Genomic DNA, 14,129 nt, shown 5'->3' on the forward strand with positions numbered 1-14,129 from the left:
TTGCTTCACACTGAATGTTTACAAACGTTGCCAAATTTCTTCCAGTTACTGAGAATATTTTGACATTAAGATTTTATAAGAGCCACTAGACCAATGAGGCAGTCAAGTTTTGATCATATTAATTAAATAATTATAATCATTACTAAACAATGATGTGTGCACTCTTTGTGTCTCAGGCAGGCCGTCATAGTTAGCCAAATTAACTACCAGCAGTATAACCCTAATAAATAAAAAAGTAGTCAAACGAATGATGATTATTTTATCGTAATAATTATACAATCGCTTTAATTTTGTGCACTGTAGTTAAATCAGGTTTAATAAGCAACTGTGTGATCAAAACAGTTTTTATTATTTTGTAAAAAAAAAACTAATGACATAAACGGTAATTATTAACTTAATAAAAAAGCAGATATATATTTTTAAAATAGTCTAATATTAAATGTTAAAATAAAAGGGAGTTGAACTTCACGATACAAGTCACGTACACCTACTCGACAACAGATGGCGCTAGTCGTGTTCAGAATCATGACGTGACTGTTTACGAGATACGAATTTTCTTTAAAATACATACTGCTTAATATTTGTAACTTTATTTTTTTTTCATGTTTTATTTTAAAATAAATTTACTTTTTATATACGTGATAACTAATAAAATATACTTTTTTTAGCTACAAAATTGAATACATTCATAATTCGTAGAATTCATTCGAAACAGAATTTCTATGTGTGTTTTACGAAATATTCCTAATATTAAATCCATCATATATAATAGGCGGATTAAAGGTAAAAATACTCTCGGAAATGCTCATTCAAAATTTTTGACTTAGCGGACAATAATTAATTATGGGAATATTTTAATATAGCTAACCCAATTATATTCCTTATTATATATATATAAAATGCTTTCATTAAAGATATGAAGTTTTATAAGAATTAATTAAAAATCTCTAAATTGATTAATGGTTTTATTATTAAATATAAATACAATAAAAAGTAATTAAATAAATAATAATAAATACATCAAAAAACAATCTATAACAACAATATTTACGATAGTGAATATATATTAAAGATAGATAAAGATAGATCAGAGGTCCAAAAACGGTAGTGTAATTATGATGTGAACATCGCATAATCGCACCGTTACTTTAATGAAGCAACAAAATTAAAATAGATAGATAATCTCAAAAAGATCGTAAAAGATATGCAAATTTTTATAACATCGATGATATAAATTGCTTTATTACGTGAAATTAATTAACTCCAAAATTCGATAGAAATTTATTTCCATAATTTATGGTCGATCCAAACATTTGGTCGTTTGCTAAATTCAACGTTTCGTAAGTGCGTTTTTATGCTTAATTAGTTTTATATAAATTTGTGGTCGTTTTAAAATTCTTCGTTAACTACATCATCGAAACCGGTGGCAGTAGAATGTTCACTTGGCTATGAGAATTTTGGTATATGGTTTGGCGTTTTTAATTTAATCGTTTTATATGCCTCATCATCATTGTAGATAGTTATCTAAAATTTGAACACCGTAATGCTCTTCAAATAAATCTCTTCCATAGATACTATTAAAGCAACGTCCTCAATCCTAAGCGAACCTAATACGCCTCTTGAGGCTAGTTCCTAACAAATTAGGGAAAAAATAACCAAAAGTTCAATTCATAATCTATAAAAATCGTTCAATATTTTTTAGAAAGTGGACAGACAAACCGTAGCAAACGAAATTATTTGTACGTGACCACGTCGCACGATTTCAGTTCCTTTTAAGATGTCTTTTTTATTATATCGAGCGACGTGTTCAGAGTATTAGTCGATTCCAGACTTACTCCAGTTATTTTTTGTTCTAATAACTTATTGCATTCGTGGTCTTATTTCTGGAAATTTTCAATCAACTTAAATACAAAAACTTTACTAATTGTTTTCATCGTAGCTTTCGTTTTCTTTATAAATTATCTCTGGTGCAGCGATAGTAACCCGTGTGGTCTTTTTATCTGTTAAATGGTCCTCTAATTGATAATACATAAATGGTCAGTCAGTAAATTTAGATTCATTCGAGATGTTATGTTTGTTTATTCAATCGTTTGAAACTATGCGGGTTCGAATTCTAGGTGAGTGTTTTGTTATTTAATTTATCTTCCCAATTAATTGATTTAATTTAATGATTGAATTTATTTCTTTCTATAGATAGCTTTTTGATTCGTTCTAAGAAATAACTGTCTTAAAATGAAATCTTAGTCTTATGTTTTGAGTAACGTCTGAGAATTTGATAATTATAACGATCGGGTTGAACATTAAATTTTTTTGGAACACTTTTTAGCAATTAATATTCCGACGGCGTTGTGAATTTATTAAAGCTTATGAATTGATCATTCATCGGAATCAACAGTAACGTCATTGTCAACGAGAATAAACTTTACTTATGCGGTTGATGCGATGTTAATTTGTAATAAATAATAAAGTTATCACTACACTGGGGAACTATTAAATCAAGCATTTGTCAATTAAAAGATAAATTATATAATATAACAATAATTGGACTCACCTAAAACTACCAATATGAAGCACAGACTAATGTACAAGATCATCAGGAATCTTTGGTAACTAATAAACTAATATTATCACACACAAAATGGACAATCATTTAAGCGATCGCCTATAATTTATATCACAGCACACATCACTAACTACACGATTTCGGCCGCACTGCGATCCCATCAAACCATCACTATTATCAGCACATAATTTTTTTCGTAGCCGAGTGCATTCGGACCACAACTTTTTACCCAACTTAAACTTTCGGTCATCGTATGCGATATATAGTGTACCGTTCGTCGGTGGCGATTCCCATCACTATATATAATAAAACTCAGTCAATAATATAATTTAAAATGTTAATAAAGTCACTTTGAATTGTTTAAGTGTTGTATTGTACGATAGTTTCGACGAGACGAGCGACACAGGTCCGTCGTCTGTGACGGTCGGGACGTAACTGGCATGAAGTTGGTCGGGATTGGTGAAGAATCAAGAATGCGCGGCGCATGGTTGCCTCACCGGCCACGCTCGGATAGTTAGCCGTCCAAAATAGAGAGTTGTTTGTTGCGGAGTCGATAGGAACAATCCCATGAACCCTGAACGTTGTCGGGTATTATAACCAGATAGACAGTCGTGCATTGTCAGTGGCGTCGCCCTCGCTCTTGGCCGCTTTCGTTCCCTGGGTAGGTAAGAACGCATTGTCGAAATGCATTCAGTATACAATAATTCGAGTCGTCCGTCTCTTTCTAGCAAGCGACGGGAGAAAAAAACAGGTAAACGCAGCGATACCCAACACTTCGATATAAGAGTATTTTAAAAATCAAAATCGACGTTTAGAAATGATAGTTTAACAATAATTCGGTGAATAACTTGTGTCCGAGTAAATATTAAAATCGATATATCAATGGTTATGACTTTAAATAATATATACGTTTGATTCTGTCATCGGTCGCAATAAATTTCGATAATTAGCACATCGCTTATTGAAACACCAATTTGTATTGTGTACATTGGACGGCCGCTATCGTAGAGTAAATAATTTCGTGTGAAATATAATTGTTATATTATAATTCATAGGTGATATTAAAATAAATTAAAATTTCTTTGTCCGGCGACACAATTCTCGAAACCAAATATTGACGTTTGTAAATAAAAATCATTCCATTTCATCTTTGTTAACGAATAGTTGAAACAAGCACGCTTTGGCTCGCAATGATTAAATCCCAGTAATTATTTTAAGAGTGAAACCTCTTTGGGCTCGCTGAGGCATTATTTCAAGGAATCGTTGATCGCAACGTTTTTGTCTAATGTTACGTAGTGAAACGTTTTTGATGCAATACAGAAAATATAATATTCTTATGTATAACTAATAAATGCCCGGCGTGCGTTGTATAGACTTCATGCTTTTAATAAAATTGTTCGTTATGACTCGACTCGAACGTATCGTATTTGATGAAACCGTGCCAGAAATATTCACACAAGTATCGAACAACTGTAAGAAGTTTCAACTCAATCAGATAAACTCTTCAGAAACGCTTATGACCCTTTTTTGTGTAGAGAAGCTGAAAAATGTAATTGCGTTGTACTGCGTCTTCAAATTTGTCAGTAAAATATTTTTAGACACGACTAGCGCTGAAACATTAACCCTAATAGTCTACCAAAACTCGGCAGCTGTCATGCCTGTGTGGGCTGTGTGTATGGCAATTGTCCTATCGAACGATATATAAGTTTAAGTATATAAGTGCATTCTAGTGATGAACTACACTGGCTGACGAGCTCCAGCAACGTAGATATTAAACAAAAAAAGAAAAAATTAATATGTTTTCCAATTTATATACTGATCGGTCTTAAAGGCTAATCCCAAACCGATAAACCGAAATCCATGTTTATGTATAACAAGGACATAAAATTGAAGCTTGGCATGAATCGCCGTTAGTAACATACTCGTAACAATATTACATTACAAAAACCTTCGACGAAACTCGCTGCCTCTTCTAGTACAGTTTGATTAGTCATTAAAAAAAAATCTATTCTTTATTCAAGTAAGCTCATTAAAGGATTTCAATCATGTCACAAGTGTTGAAATATATGTGAAGCTACTACGGATCGGAAAGTAGATTCTCCCGAGAAGAACTGACAACAAACTCAGTAGTTACTCTTTTCCACCATTATTTTACTACTTGAGTTGTTATTTTTTTTATAAGTAAACCATGCAAATAAAAACTGTTGCGTTTATAATATTGGAAAGTTCAATGAAAGTCTTATTTTTAAAAGAGATTCTTCGTTTTGTCACGATCCGATACAGCCATTGTTAGTATTGGGTTAGTATAACTTAAAAGTTCAATGGTACCTTTTCGAGATATATAGTTTAAAGACAGACATATAATTCATGTATATATCTTTTTTTTTTTTGATTAAATCATAATTATCATTATTTTTTTTCCATTACGTATCCATTTAGTCCTTTCCAAACTTTTCGTTAATACAAACTGAAAATTATTCATATTCTTAGTAGGTTTCCTTATCCTTAATATTACTATTGTTTTCGTCGGTATTTTATATAAAGGCGTATGTCTCTTTGGACCAACGCTCCTTTAAGACGTGTTATTTGTACCTGTCCTGTTTTTTACCGTGACCTGGATGATGTCATCAACCCACCGCAAACTGAAGTTCATTAAATTGTTTATTGTTTCATATTCAATATTTATTTTTAATATAATTATGTTTGAGTCGTAATGGACCAGTCATTACAAGTCGGGAATCTGAACCGATTCTGAGTTCAAAATCGGAAAAACACCACTGAATTGATATATTTGCACGTGGTGTATGCCCAATCGCATAGACATCCACCAAATCTTTAAAAAGTGGGAGGAGGACTTTGCCCAGCTGGGGATGTTCACAGACTACAGTCTGTGAACATCCCACAGCATTTACACACACATTAATTGTAAAGATACATCTTTACAATTAAGTTTTAGTTTTTGCACGCGGTTTCACGAGTGCTCAACAAACAAATACATAAATACACTTATACCATTTACAATAAATAAGAATGTATGTGATTTCAATACATGTTTGTCTTAAATAAGCTTTCTATTTCTCTTATTCAACTGTAAAACTGTTTTCAACAGAAGTCCTAAAAGCTTTACATCTCTTACAGAGAAAAAAAAAATACTTAAAAAAGGCTCGTTAAAGGCGAACATTAAGGTTTCGACCGTTTAAACAAAAAAAGATTCCTATAATTTACGTCAAGCGAAAATGAATTTTAAGCGCTAACAATTAAAGCTTATAACGTACATTATAATGATTACTAGAATGGAGATTGTTATAGATAGTTTTGACACAAATAGGGTTGTATCAGTGTCGATAAATTTGCCCAAGGGATGACCCGTTCCGATTGAATGTAATATATTAAATCCTAGGAATGAAAAGATTTGTAAATAGTTATTTGACTCTTGGCTTGTTTTAGAATACTTTGTTTTTTTTATTCGATGCAATTGATTTCACCTATAATGTCATTCTGTTTTAAGTGGTCATGACTAAGAATATTGGGTCGATTCTAATGTATCAAATTATTAATAATAGGGGTTTGTACAAGCTCGACGACAAATGTACCACCCACTCATCATATTTTCATGTGCAAAACATCAAAACGTATTAGGACATGGGAGCCTTAAAGCTTCAAGGATAAGGGACATTTAGTTTCCAAGGTTGGTGGCGCATTGGCGATGTGTGCAGTGGCCAATATTTCTTACAGCGCCAATGTCTATTTAACCGTCCGCACATCAATCAAAAAGCGAATCGTTTCCGTCCCATTGTCTTTTTTAATTTAATAGAAATATAGGTTAAATAATTTTTGAGACAATAATGACGTCACGATTGGTAAGTTAATGCGTCTGCCGCATCTCTGTATTTAAAGAACAAAGATTGATATAACTAATTTCATAAGACAGTAGGAGTTTGAATGTGTGGCGTCGGTCTTAAATACCGAAGCGTTTCTATAAAAAGCGCGGATAGTAAACGTCACGAACACTGTGGAACAACAGAATACGCTCCTTTATTATTAATAGATATACAAGAACAAAATATTGCTTACGTCAATTATGTTTTTAACCTTTAAAAACAGAAACAAAAATTGAAGTTAAAATATCGCGTCTGCCATCCGCCATGTTACATTATTGTGACGTCACAAAGCATGCGTCGTCATACTCTATGACAGCAACGTCGACTTTTTGTAAATTAATATTTTTTTACAGATTAAAAATGTTTGTGACAAACTCAAATTGAAAATTTAAATATATCTAACAAATGGATTGTTTTTAATAAATTGTTATGTTATGTCTCGTATAATAAAATATCGCCAGTGCTACCAATCTTGGGAACTAAGATGTAATATCCCTTGTGCCCTGTTTACACCGGCACCTGTTTGCACCCTCTTAGCCGGAACATTACAATACTGCCCAGTATATACTGTTTGGGGGGTAGAATAGCTGATTAGTGGCTGTTACCCACCCAGACGGGTCAGCACAAAGCCCTACCACATAGTAAACTTGTATTTCTTACCTGGATCGTTTCAAATCAAAACCAAATATACTTTATTCAAGTAGTATATGTTTTTAGGAGCACTTTTGAAACATCATTTAACAAACTATTTAAAGTAAAGCTACCACCGGTTCGAAATGTAGATTCTACCGAGAAGAACCGGCATGAAATTCAGCAGTTACTCTTTTTCAACATCTAAAAATACAGTTAGTTAAATTCATAAATAGTTAATATATATTATGTTACATTACAATATTTCGTTGAGTTATAAAAAACGTACAATAAAACCTTCAAAATAATATATTAAAACAGGCAATTACAAATTAATATTCTTGAGTAATGATATAATTAATTAGTATTATAATTAATAAGATTAATACGTTAAAAGTAATTTAAATGCCAAACCTGTCTTTACATATTTAACGACTCAAATAATTACAAATTAAGACATTACGAAAAACATCGCTTCGATTTGAAATAAGGTCAATTTCGATAAAAACAGATGGTCATTATAAATAACACCTTTTTTTTTGGTAGTAGGGTTACGCGCGAGATCATTTGGGTACCACCTATAATTATTGTGCTAGTGTGATCACGAGTATGGAAAAATGATACACACTTTTATACGATATATTTGATCCGAGATGCACTGAAGCAGCATTGAAGCAGCATTGGGCAAGTCGAACATAAATAGTAAGTAAATGATATTTATAAAAAAAATCAAGAAAGTTTACTAACACACAAAATGTAAGAAAAACGCAACGCGAACCGTTATGTTGCTTTTTTCGCCAAATGATTTGAATGATATCTTCGAGCAAAACAATTTTCAACAATTACGCTACGGTTCAAACTCGCCCGCTTACGTTTTGAAATAGAAACATCATTCGTTATGCTTTTTCATCGTAAAATTTCGGAAAGGGCGAGCGCGTTGTGGCTTATTACTGGTTCCTTACAATTATGAAACAGTGGTTTTCATTATCTCAATTATTTATTAAATACTATATTAATAATAAATAAATAAATAAATATTGGACAACATCACATACATTACTCTGATCCCAATGTAAGTAGCTAAAGCACTTGTGTTATGGAAATCAGAAGTAATGACGGTACCACAAACACCCAGACCCAAGACAACATAGAAAACTAATGATTTTTTCTACATCGACTCGGCCGGGAATCGAACCCGGGACCTCGGAGTGGCGTACCCATGAAAACCGGTGTACACACTACTCGACCACGGAGGTCGTATATTGTTATATTATTATATATAAAGTAAACATGAGTACCTCCGTGGTCGAGTAGAGTGTACACCGGTTTTCATAGGTACGCTACTCTGAGGTCCCGGGTTCGATTTTGCCGAGTCGATGTAGAAAAAGTTCATAAATTTTCTATGTTGTCTTGGGTCTGGGTGTATGTGGTACCGTCGTTACTTCTGATTTTCCATAACACCAGTGCTTTAGCTACTCACATTGGGATCAGAGTAATGTATGTGATGTTGTCCAATATTTATTTATTTATTTATAAATATATGTCAGTTTTAAGGTTAAGGATTGCGGATAACTGGTCCGACTGTTCCATAAGACACTATGCAAGACGATATAAAATAAAGTCACTTCCCGCCGTCTGTGCGCTTAGATCTTTAAAACTACGCAACGGGTTTTAATGCGGTTTTCATCAATAAACAGAGTGATTCAAGAGGAGTGTATTTATATATGCTTACAACTTTTTTATCCGGAAAATCAATTTATTTTTCCATCAATCAAAAAGTTGTATATACGTAAAGCTTTATTGTGAAGTTGGAACGGTTAGTTAACTATTATATGGGAATACGAATGTATACTCCTATAATAAGTTTTATAATTCACAAAAGTTCAAAGAAATAAAACGTATAAACGATTTTTCAAAAACAATGTTTTTGTATCCGTTAAATAGCAATACTGTATTACTGTATTCCGTTTCAGATTATTATTGTGTGTGTCAGTATATGTACAAGGGACATAACGCTATCGGGTTATGCGTAAGATGAGTCATCATTTTTGTCTCTTCATAAAAAATATTGTGAAAATAATTTTAAGTCTGCCTAAAATAACACAATATTAAAATTGAAGCTAATTGAAACAAAACTAAAATACCCTCCATTCCAGTAGAATCTTACAAACAATATTCCATCGTGATTTTACAAGATTATATTAAATAATATATACCGAGACCGGCAAAATCTCAATAGTATTCACGTGTTATAATTCCATACACATATTACTAATAATTTTCAATCAGCACTCACAGTAAGCTGCTCAATACGTAATTGTATTATTATCAACAAAATACAACGTTCGTACCGTCGAACCCTAAAACATATAAAAAAACAATGGCAGGCAGGTAGCTGGCCCGAGCCGCAGACACAGTAATCGAATATCTATAAACTTCTATTTCTAACGCGTAAAATTAGCTTCTGTCACGGTAAATGTTAAATTCATAATTTTTCAATCTATTTATTGCGATGTATTATATCTGTGGTGAAATTTAGTTTTAATAATAGCATGCTTTTTATAACGAATAGTTCGGAGATTTTATAATCCGTATTTAGAATGCTTTTTGCCCGCGTTAAGGATAAGAATGTTCTCAGTTCGGCTTTTGGCAAAGCAACATACGCCTTATTTGTTTTGATATAAAAATAATTCCTAATTAAACATTTGTTGGAGTTATTAACTGACAATAAAATTTTATGCGATACAGGCTGAATGTTAGACAGTAATAAATAAAAAAAAAATAATGTATACTCTACATTTTTTATTAACGTTACCAAAAATTAATAAAAATAATTATGCAATTACAATCATAAAAAATATGACAGGAACATCAAAAACAGAATGAATAATTATATGCTTGGTGGTAGGGCTTTGTACAAGCCCGTCTGGATAGGTACCACCCACTGATATTCTACCACCATACATCAATACTGACGATTGTTGTGTTCCGATGAGAGAGAGGAAGCCAGTGTAACTACAGGCACAAGGTACATAACTTAAATCCCAATGTTCGCAGCGGCGCCTTACTAATGTAAATAATGGTTAATATTTTTTACAGTACCATTGTCTATGGACAGTGGTGACCACTTACCATCAGCTTGCTCATTTGTCTGTCCACCTACCTATATCATAAAAATTATAATGTTTGTCTGTGTAATGAGGTTATGTGGAAATATAGATGCTTAAGTCATTAGTGCCATCGTCAAGGGCGCACCTAATGATTCTTAAACGTCGCTTCAGAACTCCACTAATCACCGCGCCATAACATAATACAAAGGATTGTAAAACGATCTGTCTATAAGCGGATGGTACCACGCAAGACCAAAATGCCACGAAACATGTGGTACCATACAAGATATAAATATACGTGAAAAGGAAAAGATAATAGCATGTTGTTTCTTGAAATAGAGGTAAGTCTTTCGTAGGGTAATGTTCTTGGTATACATATGGTCTAATTTAATCACACACGTAAAGACAAAACTACTTTGACATTGGGTTGACGTGATATCATTGGTGGAGATCTTAAATATTCTAAGGTGTTCATATGGCTTTGTGAAAAGATGACGTTTTTAACATCGATGGTGTTTTCGGCACTTTGGAAGTAAAATTAATGAAAGGCAAAGGAGGTGGATGTTAGAAAGATTTCAATGAAGATATGTCAAGCAAGAACTGTTTGTATAGCATTGTATAGCAGATAAATTTGCACTAAGCCTAAGGCTTTTTTATCTTTGCGCCTTATTTAGTGTGTACGGTACAAAGATATTTCATAAAATAGCCTTTTATTTATAGCCTTTTATTATTATAAAGGTTGGCGGGCAAATGACAATGTAAGAAATATTAAGCATTCCTTACATCGCCGATGCGCTATAAACCTTGAGAACTAAGATGTTATGTGCCTGTAGTAACACTGCTTAACCACCCTTTACACCGGAACACAAAGACACCGAGTACTTCTGTTTGGCGGTAGAATATCTAATGAGTGGGTGGTACCTACCCAGACAGGCTTTCATTAAGCCTAACTCAAAACTCAAAGTCAATTAAAAAAAAATTATAAGTATTTTTTTTTAATTGTCAACACAAAACAAACGAAGTCGCAAGGCACAGTGCGTATGTAAATGCTAATGATCTCAGCCAATATCGTGTAATAAAACAAATATACCAGAAACAGTAGCTTCTGAGACTTCGAATGTTCGAAAACTGGTGCGAAGTTTAATTTAATTTTACACATAAAGTAAACAAGTTAGCGCAGTTGTTCGATAGCTAAATGTAACAGACATACACACAATCTCAGAATTAAAACGTTTTTCGAATTTATGTTTGTATTACTTTATACGATGTTATTGTTTCGATAAGGAAACGTTATTGACGCTCATTAACAGTCTGTAAATTTCCCACTGCTGGGCTAAGGCCCCCTATCCCTTTAAGGAGAAGGTTTGGTAATTGTATATATCAACGAAGTATACAGTATATGCATCACACACAAGGGAGTATCCCAAAAAGCGTTCTAAACGCCTGTGATGCTTGCTGGTTGCACACAAGGGTGATTCCGCAATTCGCAACAGTGGCATTTTGAACTGATGATGCATATACATATACTTTTTTTTTCTTCTTTTTTTTTTTCACTGGCTCACTCACCCTTCTAGCCGGAACACAACAATACAGAGTAGTGTTATTTGGCGGTAGAATATTATAATAATATAATAATAAGTAAAGTTTATTATCGCCACATTCGCACATAACACACATATTATTTTTAAACCTTTCAATAGTCATCGGTTTAAAAATTTCACATCAGCCGGGCGAACCGTGACGGATATATATATTTATAATTAATTTTCTTTTGACCTGTTATGCATAGAGAATATAATTAATTACTCTGTAATTAAAATGGTGGAAGAGAGTACCAGAGATTCTAGCCAGTTCTTCTTAGTAGAATCTATTTGAACCGGTGGTTATTTCAATATCGGCTATTAAATTGTAGGTCAGATACCGTTTATGTGAAGATTCATATTACTGTATATTTAATATATTGGCATACAATATATGTGTAGTAGGATATGAGTTATGGGCCTCTCATAGAGTCCCTTCCAAACCAGAACATAATCATTCATAGCACTGTTGGAGCTGAGATCGCTCAGAAGTTGGAACACGTGAATCGTAACCAAAGAAGCAGGTTCAAATTTTGACCAATAAAAATTTCATTTGTTATTTGGGGAAGTGAAACATATCGAGGAACTATAATAACCAACATTGGAACAGCGTGGTAGACGAAGCAGCAATCTTTTAAATAGAGAGGTCACACCAGCAATGGAACATTTACAGGTACCTCATACAGCGGAACTCACAGTATCTTCGTCGTTTAACCTTTGAATTTATTAGCATCTGAAACTGTACGCGATTTCGTTTCGCAACTCCAAGTAACCAGTAACCGGGACATTGTTTTACAAATAGATAACCTATGAACCGAATGATAACCCTCGTCATAAGGTTAACATTGTGTGTTTTAATTTGCATAGATTTTAACATAGTTTATTATTATCAGAAAACATTTAAATTTAAATAGAAACTGACATAGACAGACCGCACCTAAACCATATGGTTTAGGTGCGGTCTAGTCTTTCATCAGGCGGACGATCACATACCACCTGATGGTAGACGATGCAATCACCAACCTTGGGAACTAATATGTTATGGGACCCTGTCTTTCTTACCGTTCAAATCCGACAATAATACCAATTACTATTTAGCGGTAACATAAGTGGGTGGTACCTAAACAGACTCGTTCAAAGGCAAAACAAGTAAGGTACTAATTATATTTAAGCCTGGTCGAATCTTTGCCGTTCTGCTACTTCCTTTATGATACCTCTGTTCCTGTTATGATGTACGAGTACGTACTGATCGTAATTTTTGTGCTGTCATCCACACGATAGCTGTGATCGATGTGCCCCAGAAATTACAACAATACTATTGGAATTTGTTGCTATATATGTTGTATACTATGCATAGTATAGCCATTTCAATATTGATAGAAAACATAGACAAACGTTGTATATAAGCCAATGTATGTGAGCGGTGGTGACCATTTACCATCAGCAGTGCGATTCTGTAAGAATTCACTTCCCATCCCATTCGTGAAATGTTGACAACCGAATTACTGCGATACGTGATTTTGATACTTGCATCCTATACATTTTATAATTATTGGAGTCAATATCGCATTCATTAAATTAATATTTCTCGCTCGTGATCTGCGGTGAGTGAGATTCGTCTTACAGAATAACTCTACTCGTCGTATGAGTCATTTCCACATACCATTTACAAATAATTGAAAAAAACTTACCTAAAAGGATTGTCGTAACTCTACCAATTAATAAAATATTTTATATGAACTACAGTGTGACAATAGCTTTGTTTTGTGGAGTTTTTATATGTCGTGTGTTCGATGCTTTATATCACACTTAAACTGTAAATTATATAACAAAAAAAAAAGTATATAACTTATTTGTCGATATTTTTTGTATAATACGCAATCCTTAGTATATGAATATCATTTATATAAAAAATATAAATGAGTTTTATTTTATACGGTTATTGCTATTCAAGATATCAAATCAATTTATTATTGTATCTGTAGCGTAAAATTTATTTCATTATTTCAATATTATGGAATGTTTTCTTACGTTTCGTTATTTTAGCTTCAATATTGGAACATTTCAAGGACAAAAATAATATAATTGTATATCTAGCTTTACATTAAAGGGCAATGACCCGAATACGGTGGTAGGGCTTTTTGCAAGCCCGTCCGAGATGGTTCCATCCACTCATCATATATTCTACCGGTAAGCAACAATACTTAGTACGGTTGTGTTTCGATTTGAAGGACTAGTGAGCCAGTGTAACAACAGGCACAAGGGATATATAAGATCCCAATGTTGGTGGTGCATTGTTGATATGAAGAATGTTTATAATGCTTACAGTACCAACGTATATAAGCAGTGGTGACCACTTACATCA

The 14,129-nt window shown here is 33.1% G+C and overlaps 1 protein-coding gene across 2 annotated transcripts in view; it reads right to left on the reverse strand.

Annotated features, from left to right (window-relative positions):
• LOC125073806 overlaps positions 1-14,129 on the reverse strand; it is a 414,713-nt gene that overhangs the window by 30,469 nt on the left and 370,115 nt on the right. The window contains exon 1 of one of the 2 annotated variants that reach the window (XM_047684865.1): positions 2,552-3,008. The exons of the other annotated variant lie outside the window; for it this stretch is intronic. Within the exon in view, the coding sequence (XP_047540821.1) occupies positions 2,552-2,594 (43 nt within the window). The 5' untranslated portion in view covers positions 2,595-3,008. Of the gene's footprint in view, positions 1-2,551; positions 3,009-14,129 lie in introns of those variants that run through there. 2 annotated transcript variants of the gene reach the window in all.

Source organism: Vanessa atalanta, chromosome 25 (genome assembly GCF_905147765.1).
Source record: "Vanessa atalanta chromosome 25, ilVanAtal1.2, whole genome shotgun sequence".
Taxonomy (NCBI): domain Eukaryota; kingdom Metazoa; phylum Arthropoda; class Insecta; order Lepidoptera; family Nymphalidae; genus Vanessa; species Vanessa atalanta.